This window comes from Haliotis rufescens, unplaced genomic scaffold, assembly GCF_023055435.1.
Source record: "Haliotis rufescens isolate VD_foot unplaced genomic scaffold, xgHalRufe1.0.p SCAF_10, whole genome shotgun sequence".
Classification (NCBI taxonomy): Eukaryota; Metazoa; Mollusca; class Gastropoda; order Lepetellida; family Haliotidae; genus Haliotis; species Haliotis rufescens.
The window spans coordinates 32,337,983-32,361,753 of NW_025963780.1; the positions used below are offsets into that span (position 1 = coordinate 32,337,983).

The following is a 23,771-nucleotide window of genomic DNA, read 5'->3' on the forward strand; positions in this document are numbered from 1 at the left end:
CAGGCAGAGGTACACACATACACAGACACAGGCACACAGAGAGGCACATACACACACAGAGGCACACACACATACACACACAGGCACAGGTACACACCCACATACACACACAGGTACACACACACACAGAGGCACGCACACATACACACACAGGCACACACACACACATACACAGAGGCACACACACAGGCAGAGGTACACACACACAGAGGCACACACATACACACATAGGCACAGGTACACACACACAGAGGCACACACATACACACACAGGCAGAGGTACATACACAGAGATACACACAGGCACAGGCACACACACACAGGCACACACACACAGAGGCACACACATACACACACAGGCACAGGTACACACAGAGGCACACACACAGTCACAGGTACACACACACATTCACACACACAGAGGCACATACACAGGCACAGGTACACACACACATACACACAGAGGCACACACACAGGCACAGATACACACAGAGGCACACACACAAACACACACAGGCAGAGGTACATACACACACACACACACACACACACATATACACACAGAGGCACACACAGAGGCACACACACACATACACATACACACTCTTCCGTCTACACATACACACACGTGTACACATTTTCGCCTTCTTACAATAAAAACCTCCATTTTCCAAGACTGTTTATCGTGTTTGTTCCATCACGATTGTTCCGGTTAACGTATTTGGAACCGAACGGTAGTCGAAGTAATTTCAACAAACGTGAACGTATTTTCTGTAGCATTTCTTTACATGTCAAACATGGCATAATCAGAACAGACAAACTTCAATGTCTTCTTCGTCATAACGTGATGCACGGGTCGTTTACTTCGTCACGTGCTTTCATCCAGTTTACAAAAGACCCATAATATCTTACGGGCTTTCCAGTGCTGCGCTGTTTTGCCCTCGGGTGAAAAAACAGCATTGCTCTAGATGTTCCCGATTGAACCACAGGAATGGCTTCGTATTTATCGTGCATTGATTGAAGTCGTGTTGAAGAGAGTTGGAGATCTGAGTTTTGAAAAAAATTCACCCTGCTTAAGACTTTTCAAGTAATATTGAACGCTCAGGCTTAATGTTACGAGCCATTAAAGTATATTGCATGTATCGACGTAAACTGAAGTGAAAGCGATAAATGGACACAGTCCATACGAAGAAGCACATGGGTACAAAACGTTACATATGATCGATTTGAATAGAAGAGCATATTAAGTTATATGTGTTGATTTTCACGTAATGGATGCAAACAACGAGAGAGAGAGATGCTCGCTGCACTCAGAGGGTGTCGGAATTGATCACCACATACAGTTCTGGGAGGTCTTCAATGCCAGATACGAGATAGTTTCATTGTAATCAATGGCGGATTGTTATGACAATAATTACACTTACATTATGATGTTGGGAGGGGATTGACCTCACTTCATGTATAGAGTGAGACCTCGTTAATCCGGACACTCCGCTTTCCAGTTGATCAATTACCGTTAGACGAGTCTATTCATAGCTAAATACAAAACGTCAATGCCAGAGATTAACCAGTCTGGATTATTTGCCAACACAAATTCCATCGGGCAAAATAGTGATGAAAAGTATATGAATGGATCACTGAAAAGTAATGACACCAAGTGTTCGCGAAAATGGTAAGCGGGTCCTGCTCTACCCGGAGTACCCGCCACAAACATAATTTGCATAAAAAGCGGCCTGTAAACAACAGGGTCTTGACCAGACAATCCAGTGATAAATAATCTGGACGAGACAATACAGTGACAATGATTTTTTTTAAATACTAAAATCGACATGTTGACTTTGTAGGGATGATGTTATAATTGTTACACCTTTGCTACATATTTATATCAGTTTCTGGAATATGATCATTTACTAATCTGCTGACCAAAAGATTTATCTTTGTTTACAAGGTGACGTACTCATATCGAAATACCGATAATGAAACTGATTATCTCACGAAATATTTTGTAAGGCGCCCATGGTAGTTATATTTATTTTTTTAAATGTTTAATTCCTTCCATGGTAATAGTTTATTTTACTTCGCTTTCAACTGCTTCTGATTCTTTCCGAAAGAGATGACTCGCGGAGTATTACAATAACTTTAAATATATCCGGTATCCCCCCAAATATATTAACATGTCCTTCACGGATTCAGTCAGATCTAAACAAAAGTGATATAAATAGATTAATTCTGATGATAAGAACACGAGCGAACGTGAGTCTTAAGTACTGGGAATCAGCGGTACCGTACCCACCGAAGTCGTCCGGATTTACCAATGCCCTGATTAACACATTTCCGGATTAACAAATGTCCGCATTAAGTATGTCCATTTAATAAATTTCCGGATAAACAAATGCCCGGAGGAGACATACCCGGATTAACAAACGCCCGTATTAATAAAGGTTCGGATAAAGAAATATCCGGATTAATAAATGTTCGGAGTAACACGCCAGGGCCACCGTGTAATGTTCAATTTATGCTGACATTCTCAATAATGGTCCGAAAGACGGGGCTCCGGATTAACCGGGTTCATAACTATCGAGGTTCCACAAAATGTGTTTAATTGTAAACAGTTATTTTTACAGTTCTGTTCTCGAAATTTTATTTTAACGATTGAACTAAGAATTTAATTTGAATTTTCCGATGCCATCAACGTTCATTACTGCAACTATAAACGGGCAGTTAAACGAAAGTCAGCCTCATGAAAGATCTGGTCAGTCCTTTAAGTCCTAGACTGAGTCACATCACTGAATCACTCCCGAATGTGTCTGTACGTTAACCTTCCACTCAAGAAGTCAATATTGTGCTCATAAACCCTCCCCCAACAACCCCAGGACAACTCGCGAACAAAATAATTTAATTTGAATGTTAGCGTTATTAGTGATATTTGCATGTACGCATTTGAGTATCTGGAAATAACGAAAATAATCTCAGACCTAACTCGACTTGAAGCCGTGTGCCGCGATTAAGTAAAACTATTACCGACGACAGTAGCCGTGGGCAGTTGAACCCATCTCCCCTCCTAACGAAGTATATAGAAAGTGTTCTCGCCGTTGACGTGAGGGTCTGACTCTCCCTCACCCCCCTCGCCGCCCTGTCAGTCGAGGACCCTTAATCAATACGTGTTTTCAAGTTGGGGGCGAATTTAACTCATTTTGGCTAAGCGGCCTCACATATATGCTCTTGTGTTTAAAATATTGCCCGGAAACGTACACCGAGACATGCCCCTAAATTACGCCAGCTATCATCTCCGGAAAACTATGTTATTTTGATTGATTACGTCATTCAGCGTTCAATATTCCGCGTTCGTCGTTGATTCCATCACAGTCTTATCTTTATGATGAATGATTGTGTCACTTCCGGTCTTTTTGGCGCATGACGGATGAGGTTTGTATTCATCCGCAGACAAGAACGCGTGCTGTTGTGTTCGGGAAACTTCACAAAGACTGATAACGCGGTCGAAAGATATAGTGCCCTATCGATGAATCATTCGGGCATGCTATTAACTGTAATGACTAAGAGGTTTGTAAAGACGACCGGTAATGCCATCCGGGAATGATTGCGTCACAGCTGTGATTCATTCTGCCTGTTTTATGACGTCCATTAATTTGTTAACTACGATAGTTCGTTAGAGTTAATATTCTTCCGTACCAACACATTTGCTGTCGTTATTTATTCATTAAACGTGTAGTTTTTTTTATGTAATAGTTTCCTCAATGCAATCATCGTCAGCTATAATAAGGTGTACTGGGGGACTATTCTTCCAACCCGCAGTTCGCTATGCGGAGTTGCGTCCCTTAGGAACGCCAGACGCCTATGACTGTGGGTTCTAATCCCATACTTGCCCTTGGCTTGTCAGCACCATAAGTCGTTACCGTCTAAGACTTATCCCATTTCGGGCTTTCCTCCCACATTTAACAGATACGACGTGATGTCAGTGAAATATATTTGAACCCCACCCGTGAAGATTCGGGTAAGAATCGGTCTTCAGCAACCCATGCTTGTTGTAAGAGGCAACTAACGGCATCGGGTAGTCAGGCTCTGTGACGTGGTTGATGTCATCGTATACCAACTGCGTGGATCGATGTTCATGATATCAATCACTGGATTGTCCGGTACAGACTCGATTGTTTAAATACGACCGTTATATAGCTGGAATAGTGTTGAGTGCGGCGTTAAACAACAAACAAACATTTAAAGCCAACTCACACACTCCTCATTCTACGCGGCGTCCTCGTCAGTTCGTTTTTTACAGGTTCCATTTTCCGTTGACTGTAAAAAAAACTCTTTATCATCTTTATATACAGAAACTTGATCACTGTTTCCTTTAGCAAACGTTTTGCTTGAATGTTTTTTTTATATTAAAAAACAAATAAGTGACATGAAATATTAAATTATGTAATAACAAATGAATACAGTAAACTACGGTTATAACGAACTCAAAGGGACTACTAATTTTAGTTCGTTATAACCGTAGTTTGTAATAAGCATATATACAGCATAACTACAGCAAATAGTCGGGACCAAAAAAGTAAGTTCGTTATATCCGTCAATTCGTTATAACCGTAGTTTACTGTATATTCGAATTTCTCGAGAAATTCGAGATTAACACGATATTACTCATACATGATTAGTCATATCTACTACTCAAAAGAAGTTAAAGATCACCCTATTACTTTATAGTTGTATTATACAGTAAACTACGGTTATAACGAACACGCTTAAAACGAACTGACTGATAAAACGAACTTATTTTTTAGTCCCTGCCATTTGTTCTATACATACTGTACGTATGTTTAGAAAGAACTAAGGTTATAACGACCTAAAATAAGTGGTCCCTTTGAGTTCGTTATAACCGTAGTTTACTGTATATATATTTCACGATAGTTAATCTGGCATGGCATGACAAAATACTTATAGTACTATGAACGAATCGGGTGTTCGGCTTAAGTGGTATGTCTCAATGTTCAAACGTGAAAATGTTACGCATGCGCACAATAACCGGATATGGTAGAGATTTGTACCCCATATTTTTGGCATGTTGCCAAAGCGTTAAACTTCTTGTTGCGCGAACCACTAGTGGAGGCAGTTTACCTTTACGCATCAAGCCCCTATAGTACCCTTACCGCTGCACAGCCCCATCACCCGCTAGTCGGATAAATATTGATATTTTCAACTGTGTGCCAATTTGGATAATACGAATCAGGATACAAAATCCACAGATCATGACGCCTTAATTTGATTGGTCCTCCGGGATATTATAGATATGCAGAACTCTTCGGTATGATAACGTCATCCCCTATTTTCTATCAGGTCACTACAGTAAACTACGGTTATAACGAGCACGCTTATAACGAACTGACTGATATAACGAACTTATTTTTTAGCCCGGTCATTTGTTGTATAAATACTGTATATATGCTTATAATGAACTACGATTATAGCGAACTAAAATAAGTGGTCCCTTTGAGTTCGTTATAACCGTAGTTTACTGTATATGTATGTCCTGTTGCTTGTCTCCCTTTTTTCACGAACACCTGGTGTCGACGTCATTACTTATCTCAGTGATCCATTCATACTATTTTCACCGCTATTTTACGCCCAGTGGAATCTATTACGGCGGATAATCGAGACTGGTTATTCCCTGGCCTTGGCGTTTAATAGTTTATGAAATGGATACTTTTGTCGAATTTATTATCATTGTTTATTCCGATTTCCCAACCATCACTTTATACAACTAAATGAAAACAAAGGAGAACAACACATTTGTTGATTAACGCCGCACTCAGCAATATTTCAGCTACATGACGGCGGTTTGTAAATAATCGAGTCTGGACCACACAATCCAGTGATAGACATCATGAGCATCGATCCACGCATCTGGGATCGATGACATGCATCAACCAAGTCAGCGAGCCTCTTACAACAAATATTGTCGCCCTTTACGGGAAGCATGTATGGCTGAAGATCTACTCTACTCACGGGTCACAACGTAAGTTAATGGGTTTTATGTTAAACAGTATTACGCTCATATCACGGTCCGTGAGCTTAAAGTGGAAAAGGCGCAGGCCAAAGACGTTTACCATGTGGATATACCAGGGAGGATATAAAAACGGGAGTTATACAGACTCTCAGATTATCCTAACGATCACGGTTGCCTAGCTAAGACTATCATAATCTGGATGAATGTGGTATTTGAAACTACGACTATGAGATACAAGTCGTTTCGGGTACTCATCTTCTAACGGCATCACTATTGTCACGTGATGTCACCGTGACCTTATAGAACCGATGTGCTGAGCGTTGTCAAGGAGTTAAAATGACGATCGATAATTTGGAATTTGCACATTTCTTTCACAGTTTTGGATAACCACATCATTTCTCAAAACCCGCTTACAAGTTTAAGTATAGGCATGTTTGGAGTGCTCGCTACCACACGCGTACACAATTCACCGAGTCAAGGATATTCTCCCGGCGGTAGTTGTTTTGGTTGAAAACATGTTTTTGATATTTTCAATTCCATTAATTCTAAGTTCGCGTGACCATGACGTGAGTTCCGGTAGCTCCAAATTACAGCTTTAAGACGTACAATATTTGCCTCTGGAAGGAGGGCCGGAACATTTATGTTTTCTTGTAAGACATTTTTTTCAGGACACACAGTGTGTCCGACGAGAGAAAATTATTTTTTGTCCAATGCTATAAGGAACAAGTAATGATTTTTATACTTTCTTTCTTTGTTGTTTAACGCCACACTCAGCAATATTCCAGCTATATGACGGCGGTCTGTAAATAATCGAGTCTGGACCAGATAATCCAGTGATTGACATCATGAGCCTCGATCCACGCAATTGGGATATTCAGACATGGATCAACCAAGTCAAATGGCCTGACCACCCGATCCCGTTAGTCGCCTTTTACGACAAGCATGGGTTGCTGAAGACCTATTCTATCCCGGATCTTCACGGGTCAATGGATGTTTTAGAAAGGCGTAGACGGGTTTGGTTTCAGGACGCTCATTACAACAGTTGTGTAGAGTTGTTGCAGATGAATTTCAACATTTTAATATTTGTACGTTTCATTACGGCTACATTCGGGGATTTAACGTGTGTCAGAAACACATTGAATTTCGCGAACACCTGGTGTCATCGCTGATTGTCAGTGATCCAGTCATTTCATGTTCACCGCTATTTTGCCTTTTGCGCCCAATGGAATCTGTTTCGGACAGACGAGACTGGTTGTTGTCTGGGGTTGTTTGTGGACATTCCCTCCTGCATATGGTGGCCTGCATGCTTAGGATAGTGTCACAGTGATGTTCATACCCTACCACGTCTGTCATACACCACCACGTCTGTCATACACCACCACGTCTGTCATATCCTACAACGTCTGTCATACCAACTACGTCTGTCATACCCCACCACGTCTGTCATACACCACCACGTCTGTCATATCCTACAACGTCTGTCATACCAACTACGTCTGTCATACCCCACCACGTCTGTCATACACCACCACGTCTGTCATATCCTACAACGTCTGTCATACCAACTACGTCTGTCATACCCCACCACGTCTGTCATACCCCAACACGTCTGTCATATCCTACAACGTCTGTCATACCAACTACATCTGTCATACCCCACCACGTCTGTCATACACCACCACGTCTGTCATATCCTACAACGTCTGTCATACCAACTACGTCTGTCATACCCCACCACGTCTGTCATACACCACCACGTCTGTCATATCCTACAACGTCTGTCATACCAACTACGTCTGTCATACCCCACCACGTCTGTCATACCCCACCACGTCTGTCATACCCTACCACGTCTGCCATACCCACCACGTCTGTCAAACACCACCACGTCTGTCATACCCTACCACGTCTGTCATACACCACCACGTCTGTCATACCCTACCACGTCTGCCATACACAACCACGTCTGTCATACCCCACCACGTCTGTCATACCCCACCACGTCTGTCATAGACAACCACGTCTGTCATACCCTACCTCGTCTGTCATACACAACCACGTCTGCCATACACAACCACGTCTGTCATACACCACCACGTCTGTCATATCCTACAACGTCTGTCATACCAACTACGTCTGTCATACCCCACCACGTCTGTCATACCCCACCACGTCTGTCATACCCTACCACGTCTGCCATACCCACCACGTCTGTCGAACACCACCACGTCTGTCATACCCTACCACGTCTGTCATACACCACCACGTCTGTCATACCCTACCACGTCTGCCATACACAACCACGTCTGTCATACCCCACCACGTCTGTCATACCCCACCACGTCTGTCATAGACAACCACGTCTGTCATACCCTACCTCGTCTGTCATACACAACCACGTCTGCCATACACAACCACGTCTGTCATACCCAACCACGTCTGTCATACCCCACCACGTCAGTCATACACAACCACGTCTGTCATACACAACCACGTCTGTCATACACCAGAACGTCTGTCATACACCACCACGTCTGTCATGCCCTACCACGTCTGTCATATACAACCACGTCTGTCATACCCTACCACGTCTGTCATACACCACCACGTCTGTCATACACCACCACGTCTGTCATACCCCACCACGTCTGTCATACCCCACCACGTCTGTCATACACCACCACGTCTGTCATACCCCACCACGTCTGTCATACCCTACGTCTGTCATACCCTACCACGTCTGTCATATACCACCACGTCTGTCATACACCACCACGTCTGTCATACCCTACCACGTCTGTCATACCTACCACGTCTGTCATACCCACAACGTCTGTCATACCCTACCATGTCTGTCATACCCCACCACGTCTGTCATACCCACAACGTCTGTCATACCCTACAACGTCTGTCATACCCCACCACGTCTGTCATACCCACAACGTCTGTCATACCCTACAGTTTGTCATACCTACCACGTCGGTCATACCCCACCACGTCTGCCATACCCCACCACGTCTGTCATACCCCACCACGTCTGTCATACCCCACCACGTCTGTCATACCCACTACGTCTGTCATACCCCACCACGTCTGTCATACCCTACAGTTTGTCATACCCTACTACGTCTGTAATACACAACCATGTCTGTCATACCCCACCACGTCTGCCATACACAACCACGTCTGTCATACCCTACCACGTCTGTCATACCCCACCACGTCTGTCATACCCACCACGTCTGTCATACCCTACTGTGTCTGTCATACCCACCACGTCTGTCATACCCCACCACGTCTGTCATACCCTACAGTTTGTCATACCCTACGTCTGTCATACCCTACTGTGTCTGTCATATCCAACAGTTTGTCATACCCCACTGTCTGCCATACCCCACACAACAGTTGGCATGCACTTCAACCTTTGTCATACCCTTTCTTCTGTGTCAAACAGTTTTATCTGCCAATATATTATTATCAAATACTCTTCTCTCTATGTCATATCCTTCAACCTGTCATACCCTTCAATACATACCATACCTTCAAACTCCGTCACACACTTCAACCTTTCGCCATACCCTTCAATCCCTGCCTTTACTCTTTCTTCTATATCATACCCTCAACCTGTCGACCGCCTCCGTGGTCGAGTGGTAGAGTGCCCGCCCGGAGAGCGGAAGGTCCGGGGTTCGATCCCCGGCCGCGTCATACCAAAAGAGTTAAAAGATGGTTCTTGTTGTTACCCTGTCTGGCGCTCGGCATTAAGGGGCTAAAACAAGGACTGGTCGGCTCGGAGTCAGTATACTGTGTCTGAGTGGGGTATTCATGTTAAACTGCGGCATGGTATCTTAGTGAGCTAGCACTATAAATCGGCATCAGTCCGGACTAGTACAAGCAGCCACACAAACACACACAGGTACATGCACGTCGCAATGTAAGTGCAATAATCTTGGACGCGACGTTAAACCCCATTTCACCTCACCTCACCTCACACTGTCATACCCTTCGGTACATATACCTATGTCATATCGTTCAACCTCTGTCATACTCTTTCATCTGTGTCAAACCCTTCCATCTGTCATACCGTTCACTATATGCTATACGCTGTTCCCTGTACGTCATAAAGCCCATTTCTGGTGTCCTCCGCCGTGATATTGCTGGAATATTGCTAAAAGCGGCGTAACACCATACTCACTGTACGTCATAACCTTCAACCCGCATAACGTCCAATCCAGGCCATACCTTCCGTCTGTCATCCCCTTCAGTCTCAGCCATACCCATGAACCTTTGCAATACCCTTCCAATTCTCCATCTTTATACCCGTCCACCTCGGATACATGCCTCCACGCTTATCACATCATCATCATCATCATCATCATCATCATCATCATCTTACATCACCTGTCACAATGCCCCGTGAAGATCCGGGTTCGAATTTGTCTTCAGCAACCCATGCTTGTCATAAGATGAGACCAACGGGATCGGGTGGTCAGGCTCGCTGACTTGATTGATGCATGTCATCGAATCCCAGTTGAGTTGACCGATGCTAACGATAGCAATCACTGGTCTGTCTGGTCCAGACTCGACTATTCACAGGGCTCCGTTGTCAATGGAATATCGCTGTATGCGGTGTTAAACAACAAACAAACAAAACCTGTCACTTTACAATAGCTGCACTGTCTCCGTGATCCGATGAGTGCTTTAACCGGCTGACTTTTTACCAGTGTAAACAACCTCAGCTACAAATCCACATGCCTCAGTCATCTATCCAACCGTCTGTACAGACCCAGCCTAACCGCTTCATTATTTAAGCAAACAATCAGACAACGTACACAACAATCGCATCACATTAGAGATATGTGCTTGATTATATCATCAAACAAACACTGCCCAATGAAGCGATCCATCGTCAGCAGGTGCTTGCACGTGAATCTCCCTGGCGACAATGCCATCGAGTCTTGTTAAATTAAACAGCGTCGCTAACAGACTTAATTGTAAAATAGACTTGATAACTCCGCGAGAAGCATACCGCGTACTGGTGCTAAGTGTAGTTGTGAAAGGAATTAGCAACGCATCTTTTGTAACGAGAGTGCGTACAGTCATATTATTTTCTCCACACTGCCGATATCGATTGAGTCAGCAGTAAAGTCCCATCACGATATATACGTGCAACTGTGTCTAGGAATGCGGCGTATGACATGACTGACATTAGTGTTTTGGCCACATGGCCCACAGGGGCTGTTGTTGTCCCTGTTACCCCACGTGACGGCCCCAGCCATCGTCCCACACAGAGAAGCCCCTCCGTTGTGAGTATAAAATATGCATCCAGCTGATGAATGACCAGCATGTGCCACACTCAGCCAATCAATGACATGGATTCTTCCAGACGGAGAATATCATCCAATCAGACGGGAGTACGGTCTTGCGGCTGGTGAGCAACACACGATCTTGCGTCAAGGATTGATTCCGGCAAATGACTTGAAAAGCCAAAATCGGGGAATAATGGTTCACTTTTGGAAGCGACGTACATCTTCGCAGCATTGCGAAAAGATGCCGCATGGTCGGCCTAGCCATTCTCCGTTGCTGAAGCCTTTCAGTGCTTTAGCGACACCGGGGATGTATCTGTTTTCAAAATACAACGAATATAAGCGCCAACAACAGGAACAACAAAAACGCAAGGTTACCGAGAAAGAACTGGAAAACCTTAACCAGAAAATAGTGAGTACTACGTTTTTTCTACCCCACAGCCACCCCGGTGGCAGTTCTATAACATTGTCAGTCTCAAATACCATCATGCCATTGATTTCTGCCTATCAGAGCCATGTTGCACTCGGTTCGTCTGCTTCACTAAGAGCAGACGATAAATTCCCTGTCGTCTGCTAGGAAACTCAAGCTGTTTCAGTCCAGTCGAACTCCGTTGTTGTAGTACCAACATTTATAGCTCCCAGGGGGATGCACGGCACAGCTGAAAAGGCCGGTTATTTACGCCTAATATTGACTTGTTCCACGAACGTACTTATGGATTTCTCTCGACCACACAACACAAAATGACAACCACATTACACACTGACAATCTAATTTACACAAGTACAAAAGAGTCCTTTTCGCTCTGATAATCCCCTTCCTCGTCTGAGAAACAGACCAAGGAACAGGCAGTGTTGATTATGATTCTACGAAGCATGACTTATTAAAAACAAACATAATCCATGCAAGACCAAAGGAAGGTCGATAGCTCTCTGGACAACATCAAACAGACCATGAAGACTATTGCACAACATATTTGTGAACCATGTCTACACCATGTTGTTACACAATTCTCTTCCAGTCTGACTCGAAGTCTGTTTTGGAGAAATTCTGATGCCCTGTATCTGTCACCATCAATCAATCGCTTATCTTGTTTAGAGTGATGCAGTTCCTCCGTACCAGATTCGTTTAGTGCCTCTTTGAATAACGGTTCGGTAAGGACCATCACATGCAATCTCACAAACGGTGTGTGTTTTTAATCGGCCTGCCACATAGGCAAAGCACTTGCGGTACCGTCGGTGGATATTTAACATGTATATCGATATCCACTTAAGATCTACAATTACACAGTTCGTTGTGACATGGAACACAGTATTTATTAAGACAGGAATATTATCAGGGACATAAAATACATTAATATTTAACGTGCATCGGGAAAATACCGATGCATATCAGAGTGTGCAAATGTGTGCATGTGCATTCCAGTGCAGGCGAAAGTGCATGGCACGAAGAATGAACGTGTACTGTTCGGTCAGTCCTTGGCATGACAATGCAGGACAAAGCCAGTATCATTGTATTTCATACTAGAGTTTCAATCTTAGTATAATGCATTAAAATACGACGAATTCTTCACTACTTCAAATATTACTACTACTACTACTAATACTACTACGAATAATACTACTACGAACAATAATAACTATTATTATTATTATTACCTCTACTACTACTACTACTACTACTACTTCTTCGACCACTACTACTACTACTCACAAAACTGCTACTACTAGTACTACTACTAATAATAATAACAATAATAATAATGATAATAACACTATTATTACTTTTACTTCTACGCTCACTACTGCTACTACTTATAATATTACCAATACAGCTGCTGCTTCAACAACTACTACTACTTTTACTACAGCTACTACTACTACCACCACCACTGCAACTACTAATACTGCTGCCTCTGCTATTGTTCTAATAAGATTTTTAATCCTTCTACTGCTTCTCCTACTACATTTGCAACTGCTACGTCGTCTATTACTACTTCTGCTACTACTACTACTACTACTACTACTACTTCTACTAAGCAGTGACATGCAGACCTATCAATAGGAATAGTGCCTTCGTATACTACTACTGCTGCTACTACTACATTTGCAACTGCTACGTCGTCTATTACTACTTCTGCTACTACTACTACTACTACTACTACTACTACTACTACTACTAAGCAGTGTCACGCAGACCTATCAATAGGAATAGTGCCTTCGTATACTACTACCGCTACTACTACTACAACTACTACTAAGCAGTGTCACGCAGACCTATCAATAGGAACAATGCCTTGTATATGATCTTAATATTACATATATGATGGGGAATAGGGCGTGGTTTCACACGACGTGGGTAGTTTCATTCTGGTATTAACAATGTTGAATAAGGTGAGCGCTGAGGTGTCCTCTTCCAAACAATCCAAATTTGAAACCCTTACCAAGTACCATGACTCATCGCTGATTTCAAACAATATCAATAGCCAGTCTCACCCCAAACATATGCCAAGACCATGACATAAACGACAGTGTTTAATGGTTTCTTTCCAGATGTTTGATATCAAGTTATCAATCATTAAACATATGTCAGAATAACGTGATACCACCGATCAGGCTGTGCATGTACAGATGCTGTATAGTCCTTGTGCCCTTGTCTCATACAATACCGTTATACAACGGTAAATGTGAGCACGGCTAAGCCTTCATGGTCAGTGTCATGCCACAAATTGACATGCTTAGCCATGATGTCATGCGACAACGTACCGCGGGCCATGCTTGACTTTCTCCGATGCTTTAATCCTGTACATCTGTGCAGAGATTCATCCATATAACACTGTGTAGTGGCACGCCTCATCCCCTATAGGAAGATATATATGTTACACAACCTTCGTTCCTCACCCAGGAGCTTTTTTTAAAACAGGACACGGCACAATGGATATGGTTGGGAGAGGGTGGGTGTTCGGATAACTTTCAACGCGCAAGATGAAATTCGAAATCGTGTTATATTCATTGAAACATATCCGAATGATTTTTAGTATTTTTTATACATACACTGCTGGGCTAAATAAAGTATACACTTGACAATTGGAGTTGACCCAAAACTTACAAACTTTAAATTTTACTAGACAGTCGCCGAAACATTACCAAATTAAGGTCCAGAACTCAACTCCGATACCCCATCAAAAACATCACCGTCAAATACAGTAAACTACGGTTATAACGAACACGCTTATAACGAACTGACGGATATAACGAACTTACTTTTGGGTCCCGACTACTTGCTGTTGTTATACTGTATATATGCTTATAACGAACTACGGTTATAACGAACTAAAATTAGTAGTCCCTTTGAGTTCGTTATAACCGTACTTTACTGTAAGCCATTTCTTGTCTGTTTCATTTTAACCAACATCAAACAGTTTACTTCAGGTATCTGTATAGAGGGTTTCTATCAATGCATGCAACTTCAGTGAACGTGTCCGACAATTGACACGCGGTCCACGTGATGTATGTATATTCACGTTGCAACACTAGAATATATCATTACTTCCTGTCTCTGTGACGTGGTCCTGGGTGTGTCAGCACCATACCCGTTCTTCAGGGTTTCACCAAAGTGGTAACCGTCTCAGACCTGCATCACTTCGGGCTTCCCTCCCACATGAAGCAGACACGCTGTGATATAACTGGAACAAGAGGCGTTAAGCCCAACTCACACACTCACCCACCCTCTTAATAAAATCTGCTATACATTCTGTTATTTGTAACTCACTCTTACAATGAACGCCACTAAATGACTCATGCATATCAATAATTGTAAAACACATGCGTTATAGTGAAACTATTTGTTTTTCACAATGTTATACTGAAATACTTTTCAAAGTTGATTTGGGCACGATACTGTATATTAGTAAATGACTCATACACATCTGCATCCATCCATACATACATGCATACAATTATACCACGCACCCGTAATAGTGAAACTATTTGTTTTTCACGATGTTATACTCAAATTCTTTTCAAATCTGCTTTGAGCACGACACTGTATATTAGTAAATGACTCATACACATCTGCATCCATCTATCCATACATACATGCAATTATACCACGCACCCGTAATAGTGAAACTATTTGTTTTTCACAATGTTATACTCAAATTCTTTTCAAATCTGCTTTGAGCACGAAACTATATTAGTAAATGACTCATACATACCTGCATGCATACATACATACATACATACATACATACATACATACATACATACATACATACATACATACATACATACATACATACATACATACATACATACATACATACATACATACATACATACTTACATACATACATACATGCAATTATACCACGCACCCATAATAGTGAAACTATTTGTTTTTCACAATATTCACGTACGCTACGGTGATAGGTATAGAGATGTTCTCACAAGTTATTTCTCAATACCCATGTGTAGGCGTGCAATATACGTACTAACGATACGATGTAATCCAATTTACATCTATTTACTCCATGACATGATGTAAAATTTGCTCCTTTAAGCAAAAACGCAAAAGTACTGAATTCGCTGTTTTGACAAGTAACCAGACAAATGTATATTGAGCATGTATTTAGATATCCCTTGTGCGTAAACATGAACGCGAAGCGGGTACTAGTGTTGTTCACAGACCGGAACATGCATGTGTTAATAATGTATATGACCAAGATGCTATTGTGTTAAGTCAGTGTGACGTTAATGTATTGTTTGATTCCAAACAACGACCCTTATTATCCAATAACCTTGCTTTACTGCACGAAGTCAATACGTTGTGATTTTAGAGTGAATACCGGTAATCCAGACTGCACCTTTCCCAGTGAAACCGTTCGGATTAACGAGTGTTAGGATGTGGAAACGTGGTACGTGAAATAGTCCCTGTAAGTTTATACAAACATTCCCGACAGGAATTGTCCAGATTATGGACTTTCCAGATTAACAAGGTGAGGACTATCGGTGTTTTATCGTCTTTAGCGATATAAGTAAAGTGACAACGTTATAAGTAAACTACGGTTATAACGAACTGCTAATTTTAGTTCGTTATAACCGTAGTTCGTTATAAGCATATACACAGCATAACTACAGCAAATAGTCGGGACCAAAAAAGTAAGTTCGTTATATCCGTCAGTTTGTTATAAGCGTGTTCGTTATAACCGTAGTTTACTGTATGTGCGTCCTGCACATTATTCCATTTAGGAAATCAAATAGTGTTGAATTATCATTGGTATGTGTGTTTGTATGTTGGGGTGCGCGTGGAGTGGACCGGAGGGGGTGTCTCAACAGCGTCAGCTACATGAGGTCATATTCTTGGTTTTGAATCGGAACTGGAATTATTCTAACTGTTTGATTGGCATGCTAGAAGTTGGTGGGTGAGTGAGTGTGGTTCTACGCCGCTTTTAGCAATATTCCAGCAATATCACGGCGGGGGACACCACAAATGGGCTTCACACATTGTACCCATGTCGGGAATCGAACCCAGGTCTTCGGCGTGACGAGCGAACGCTTTAACCACTAGGCTCCCCGACCGCCCCAGAAGTTGGTGAGTAAGAATGCATACAACTTTACGGAAACCAACGCTGGTTCATTGCAATTAGAAAGCAGACGTTTTAATAACGGTGTAAGAATCTTCATTGAAACTCGTTAATACAATAAACAGGAAGTTGTCCATAAAGTTGTATGTATTTTTTTTAAATTATTTTCTCATGTGTCATAATTTCATGTTCGTTACCTAAGCTAATCGTATTTATCGTTAGTTAAACCTCAGATTTCGTTCTACTATAAGCCAAGGACGCATCTTCATTAAATGTAGCATGGCTCAACAGATCCACAAATGTCAGCTACAGAAATACCCTAAAGGTCACTACTTGGAAAGGACGCATATGCCATCGTGAGTGCAGCTATTCATGTCGTTAAATATGGAGCAAGCTGTTCTAGGTACGTGGTCTTCAGACAATAGAACCACGATGCGACAGTAGAGCACTTCAGACGAGACAAACTTCCTTCCTATTCTAAACGATCGAAAACACTACATTAACGTCGCATCTGGCGTATATGGACCTTCACGTTCAGATCGGTATGCGACAGCTGGGCAGTCGTGGGACGTTATTTCTACCGCAATCCATTAGCATGTCCTGTCCAAGAATGTATTGACTTCGAGCTGTGGAGTTATTGATTCATGTCATGCAACCCATTAAATAAAATGTTAACACCTTTTGTGTTTAACATTTCAAATACAGTTATATATAGCATCAATTATTTTAGTTAATGAATAAAACAGATGTGTATAAGCATAGATATAGTATATGTTCATGCCAGCTGTTGAAGATCTTCATTATAGATAGAACATGGAGCGCTCTTCTACGGCTGTGAGTGAGTTGTGTTTTACGCCGCTCTGCACAGTATTTCATACACCTGTTTTCGTGCTTCACCAAGAAACAATTAACCAAGAAACATAATCTGGGTAAATCGGGGATTCGAACCCTGGCTCATCGGATTCTGGCACGCATAAGGGAAGTAACTCTGCACAGCGAATTGCGGCACGACTAGGCCACCTGTGTCCCCTTCTACGATAGACATAAAAAACGTGAATTATGTTTGATTAGACTGACCACATACCAGCTTCAATGTATGATTAAGACTTAACACTTTTTTGTTATATTAATTTTTTTTAAAGTAGTTTAAATTATATTACGGAATGGAAAACACAGAATTGCTGTAAACGAACTCCTATATGAGGTGAACCAACGCATCACCCCCTGGACAACTCACCACTTTCATTGTCGACTTTGGTATTTTTTAATATTCTATTTTATAGAGTTTTACAATGACATATAAACTGGGCGGCAAAAAAAGTATAGGTCGAGTTCCATGATCGATAAAAATAACAAGAAGAGGTTTTGTTGTGAATTATAATATAATCTAGGGAGGGGTAACAAATGATTGATCAACCACAGTTTGAATGAAATTGTGCAATCACAGGTAATGTAAGCTCAAGGTAAACACTGGTGGGGTAAGAAATTTCATTTTCAAAAGTTGTCTGAAATGTCACCAAAACATTGTCAGACACACTGCAAGTTCATTGTCGACACAGTTGCCTTCAATAGCGTGTATGACCTCCAGCTGCCTCAATGCATGCTGTGATACGCCGCCTTATCGATGACGTCAGTCTTCTGATGACGTGGACTGGAATCCGTTGCCACTCGTCTCTCAGGGCCTGCTGCAATTATTGTCTGTTGACGGGAGGCTGATGGCTTGCTCTAATCTGTCTGTCAAGACGGTCCCACAGATATTCAATAGGATTCATATCGGGTGAGTGGGCAGGCCAGGGCAAAACGTCAACGTTCTGCTGGTTTAGAAAGTTCCGAGTCAGTCTTGCATTATGGGGCCTGGCATTGTCGTGTTGAAACAATGTCCCTTGCTGTTGGTTTTGTAAGAACGGAAGCACAACTGGCTGCAACACTTGGTCTCTGTTCTGCACAGCCTTCAGGTTTCCCTGTATAATCATCCAAATCAGTCTTCTGATCTCCACAAATACCGCCCTACACCATGACACCTCACCCGCCGAATGGATGGACCTCTCGAATACACGCCGGAGCCAAACGTTCCCCTCTGCGTCGATAAACTCGTTCTCTGCCGTCATTTCGAAACAAGTTAAACCGACTTTCATCAGTAAACAGCACTCGACGCCAATTTCTCACTTGCCAGCGTCGAACCTGCCTCGCCCATCGCAGTCTCAGGCGTCGATGTTGATCAGTCAGTACCATTCCTCGGAAATGGCCGTTACGAATCTGTTTCGCAGGTGAAAGAGCCGTATCTGACCGTCTTCCAGTGGTGTTGTCAATCGGGGTCCTCCGGTTCTAGGCCTGTCCTGTGTCCTCCCTGTCTGCCTGTAATGTTGAATCAGCCTGGCTACTGCCAATGATGTACAACCAAACCTTCTGGCAATTTGGAATGTGTTGCCCCCATTTCGGCCATACCTCTCTCTCTCTCTCTCTCTCTCTGTTCCTGTGACAATCGTGGCATTTCTTTTGTGTGCTTTCATCACGTGTGGTTATACCCTGCAGACGAACGCATTTATACAGCTAACATGCACGTGCAGTTTATGCCATAGGCGGGAAACCTGTTTCACCATCTTTTTGTCACCGCACAAAGGTGGCGCATTCGGGTGAGGTGATTTTGGGTACCTGTTCCTGGTCAGTCATATTCCCAATACCCACTTTCCACTAGTTATCGCTGTTTTTAGGAAAAGTACAAATTGCCAACCTATTCTTTCTTTTGCTGCTTAGTTTATATATCATGAAAGCCGATATCATATGCGGGTTATCGCAATTGTTCCATTTGTTCGTACAAACTATTTCATTTCCTAATTCAATAACAGAAATGTATCGAATAACGCAATGCAATGACAAACTGTCACGCATTCCTACAAATTCAATTCTAACATGTCACTGTAAAAAACCTTATTCTAAAGAAACATACCTAAATAATTCACAAAATCGAGAAATTAATCATTGCCCATTTCCCAGTACAAGAAGCAAACATAGGCTTCAAACATCGACCCTTGCTACTGCCTCGCTGTTGAATAGCGACAAACACTGCAAGTATACCAATTTAGAAGCATACGCAAGTGAGATGAAATTAATTTGGAACCAAATCGAATTTTCATTTGAAACGTGAACTCGTGTGATGCTCTTGAGGCCATGTTTGATACTCCCAAGAGTGAAGTCACAAGTGGAACAAACAAATGAAAGTAATGAGAAACATTTTTTCACATCGAACACAGGTTATAAATCTTCGACAATCAATCGAAACTGTAATTGAGGATTAAGAAATATAATCGATTTATAAAACTGTAGCCTTTCTCGGTATTGTTTAACGTGTACGTCTTCATCTATCACCACTGCTGGGAGTCTGGTAGAGTTTTTTGTAACATGCAATCTTCTAAAAGCGCCATTACTGATCAACACACGAATGAAGTATAATTTAAGAGGCAGTTCAACGCACACATCGTATAAGCTACACGGGCGTTGTATTTGTGCAGTGCCGCGACACAAAGCGGTGTTGAAGACATATATTACAGATTTGATTCCAATGAAGAAAGAAATGAAACAAGGCCCGATCTATAGATTCTATTTGGTACTGAGAAAATAAAATGCAATTATTCCGTGTAAAAAATATAACTTTTCAATTTGATTTATGACCTCGTTGTAAAGTGTCGATGCTGGAAATGTTATATCCCTGTACTCGTTCAAACATCTTGCTGACCTTGTCAATAATGTCAATAATGTCAATAATGTCGGCTACATATGGGAGCCTTTTGAGGCCAATGGGGCAATGCTGAGAATAGTTTCGCATGTTTGTTCCAGCCATGTGTTAGGGACATTGAGATAAAACCGATCTTAAACCTTTCTTGCATATGCCGGTACGTCGAAATTAATAACCGTTAGTGCGTGTGTGCTTTTGGAACACGCTATGGCTGCGATATATGAGTACATTCTGCCATTATCACATGTGATGCATTGCATATGGAGACGGTAGATATTATCTGATATATACAAGCAGTACATATAGTTTGGAAAAAAGAACCTCTGGTTTATTTTGATATACTCCGAACTCTAGTCCTGCGTCATGAATGTGGAGTTATTTATTTATTTATTTTTACAAAATTGGCAAGTCTAGGTCATACTAAATCAAGTCTGGTTTCATTATGAAAACAGCAAAAGAGGAAAAGTTCTTTTGAAAAATAAATTGAATTATTTTAAAGAAATGTTTTCATAGACTAAATTTTAGTCTATCCGAACTCCTGCATCTCCTGCATCTTTAGAGTGAGTGATTGAGTGAGTTGGGTTTAACGCCGCTTTTAACAGTATTCCAGTTATATCGCGGCGTGTCAGCTTAAGGTGGGAGGAAAGCCCGAAGTGATGCAGGTCTCAGACGTTTACCACGGGCACTTAAGTGAAACCCACGAGCACGGGTATGGTGCTGACAAACCTGGAAACATAATCGAACCGGTAGAATCTTGATGTTAAGTTTTACTATTTTGAGGTACAGAAAACTACGGTTATAACAAATTCAAAGGGACCTCTAAATTAGTTCGTTATAACCGAAAATCGTTACAAGCAGGTCTCAGACGTTTACCACGGGCACTTTAGTGAAACCCACGAGCACGGGTATGGTGCTGACAAACCAAGAAACAAAGTCGGGGCGTACCGGGATTCGAACCCACAACCCCCCCCCCCCCCCCCCCCCCCTGCATCTTTAGAAAAATGTACATATGACATTGACCTCGTTTTAACAAATGTCTGCTGTAAGAATTATGTATGTTTCCCGCGATGGTCGACAATACTTGTTCATGTGTTCTTGTCATATGATGCGTAGAAACAAAGGGAGAAAATACAGCTTTTTAAGGGGAGTCATACGTCATGACATGACGTCATTAAATAATTCATTCATTACATTCATGTCACTATGTGAACAAAAACAAATGTGTTCCGTCGGAAATTAAAACAGGATCATGATTTTTTTAAAATCATATTAAAATATTTTAGATGTTTTTATATATTTTCCAGGTATAAACAATCTTTAAGTTATGTGAACGTGTATAATACGCCATCTGTTACGCATGTATGTATAGTAGATGTCATTATGATATTATATGCTTGAACATATGTCGTAGCTGTTATTACGTATTTTGAAATATTGTATTCTCTCTCTCCCTCCTAGAGAGTCTGCCTCGAAAGCCGAAGTTCGGGGTTCAAACCTCGGAGGCGTCATACCAAACGACGTTAAAAGATGGTACTTGTTGTTACGCTGCCTGGCGCTCGGCAGTAAGGGGCTAAACCAGTTTAGTGCGTCTTAGTTGGATATTCGTGTTAAACTGCGGCATGGCATCTCAGTGGGCTAGCACACTTGCTATATAAGTGCAATAATCTTGAACGCGACGTTAAACCCCATCCCCCCCCCCTCTCTCTCTCTCTCTCTCTCTCTCTCTCGCTCTCTCTCTCTCTCTCTCTCTCTCTCTCTCTCTGCCGAGTATACAAAGAGTAGGTGTACTCTTTTAAAAAATGTATTTCAATGCGTATATAGTAACATGACTTTCTTTCCCGGCACATTTGACAGTTACACACACTTCTACATTTATATCTATGAAGCTCGTAATATGTTTAGAAAAAAAGAAGAAAAGGCCACGGCGTACACACCAGCGAAGGAACAATGTCTATCAACCTGTCTATATTCCGAGTTACTGTCCTCCGCGTACTCCCATAACGGATATCACCGCAATCAGCTGTTAATCAAACGTCAATTTGTGTTAAGGAAAGAATTATGACTTTTTAAGAAATTCTCAAAATTACATCATGACATTATCATGGACGCCCAGCACGATACATTATTGCCTTGCATTGTCACGGCGGTTGGATAGCATCGGAATTACCGTTATAAATGTCAGAAGCACCAGAAACATAGTTGATGGCGGTTATCAACAACGTCCTCGCAGATTACCATGTCCAGTGGCACTGGGCTAGGGGAGAGACACTACAAGAGTGGGAGTTTAGTATCGATCTCCTGCAGAAATAACCACGCGGCTATCGATGGCGCACACCACGATACGTCCTGCAAATAGTGGGGCTGGTTCTCCGCACTTGTACTCATTGTGGGCCTAACACGGAGATGCTTGTCCGTAAGGTCTACCGCTGAGTTCAGATACTTCGGTACAACCTCTGGGTGATCAATCATCTCATATTGTTTCATATTTCAAAGGTTATTTAACTATTTTATTAACAATTATTACGGTTTAAGCTTGTGTATCAATTTCCGCCAGCGTTTCTTGTGTTTCCAAGCGTGGGGTCTTCATTCGCCAGCGTCAGGCTATTTCGAGAGGGTGTTGCGTTTTAAACTTTACTTGGGTCATTTCTCTTCATTAATTTTACATGAGAAACTCATCATCAGTGCCGATGCTCCGACTGTGTTATATTCAATGTGCAGCTAATGACTTCCTATTCGTGGGCTAGGGTATTGTTGTTGCGCTCTTTATTGTACATAACAAGTCAGTGGTGGTTAATAGTGTTACATGGGCAGTGTGATTAACATCTTGATAAGCGACAGGTATTCGTCAGTCGCAAGGTAGTCACCGTAGGCGAGGTTGTTATAGAGCAGCAGCAACAGTAGTAGCCGAAGTTTGTGGTAGCCGTGAAGTGTTAATACTGCCGGTAGTACGATGAGCGCCAGTGTTGTTGATGGTAGTGGTTGTAGTAGTAGTAGTAGCAGTTTGTGTTGTTTGCCTCACTCAGCGATATTCCAACGATATGACAGCTGTCTGAAATTAATCTTGTATGGACCAGACAATCCAGTGATTGCCATCATGTGGATCGATTGGGATGTGATGACATGCATCAAC

At 42.1% G+C, this 23,771-nt stretch overlaps 1 protein-coding gene across 1 annotated transcript in view; it reads left to right on the forward strand.

Moving 5' to 3' along the window:
* The first annotated feature begins 11,435 nt into the window (after positions 1-11,435).
* LOC124130977 (mitochondrial ubiquitin ligase activator of NFKB 1-like) overlaps positions 11,436-23,771 on the forward strand; it is a 72,918-nt gene continuing 60,582 nt past the window's right edge. The window contains exon 1 of the mRNA XM_046494029.2: positions 11,436-11,738. Within this exon, the coding sequence (XP_046349985.1) occupies positions 11,523-11,738 (216 nt within the window). The 5' untranslated portion in view covers positions 11,436-11,522. The remainder of the gene's footprint in view (positions 11,739-23,771) is intronic.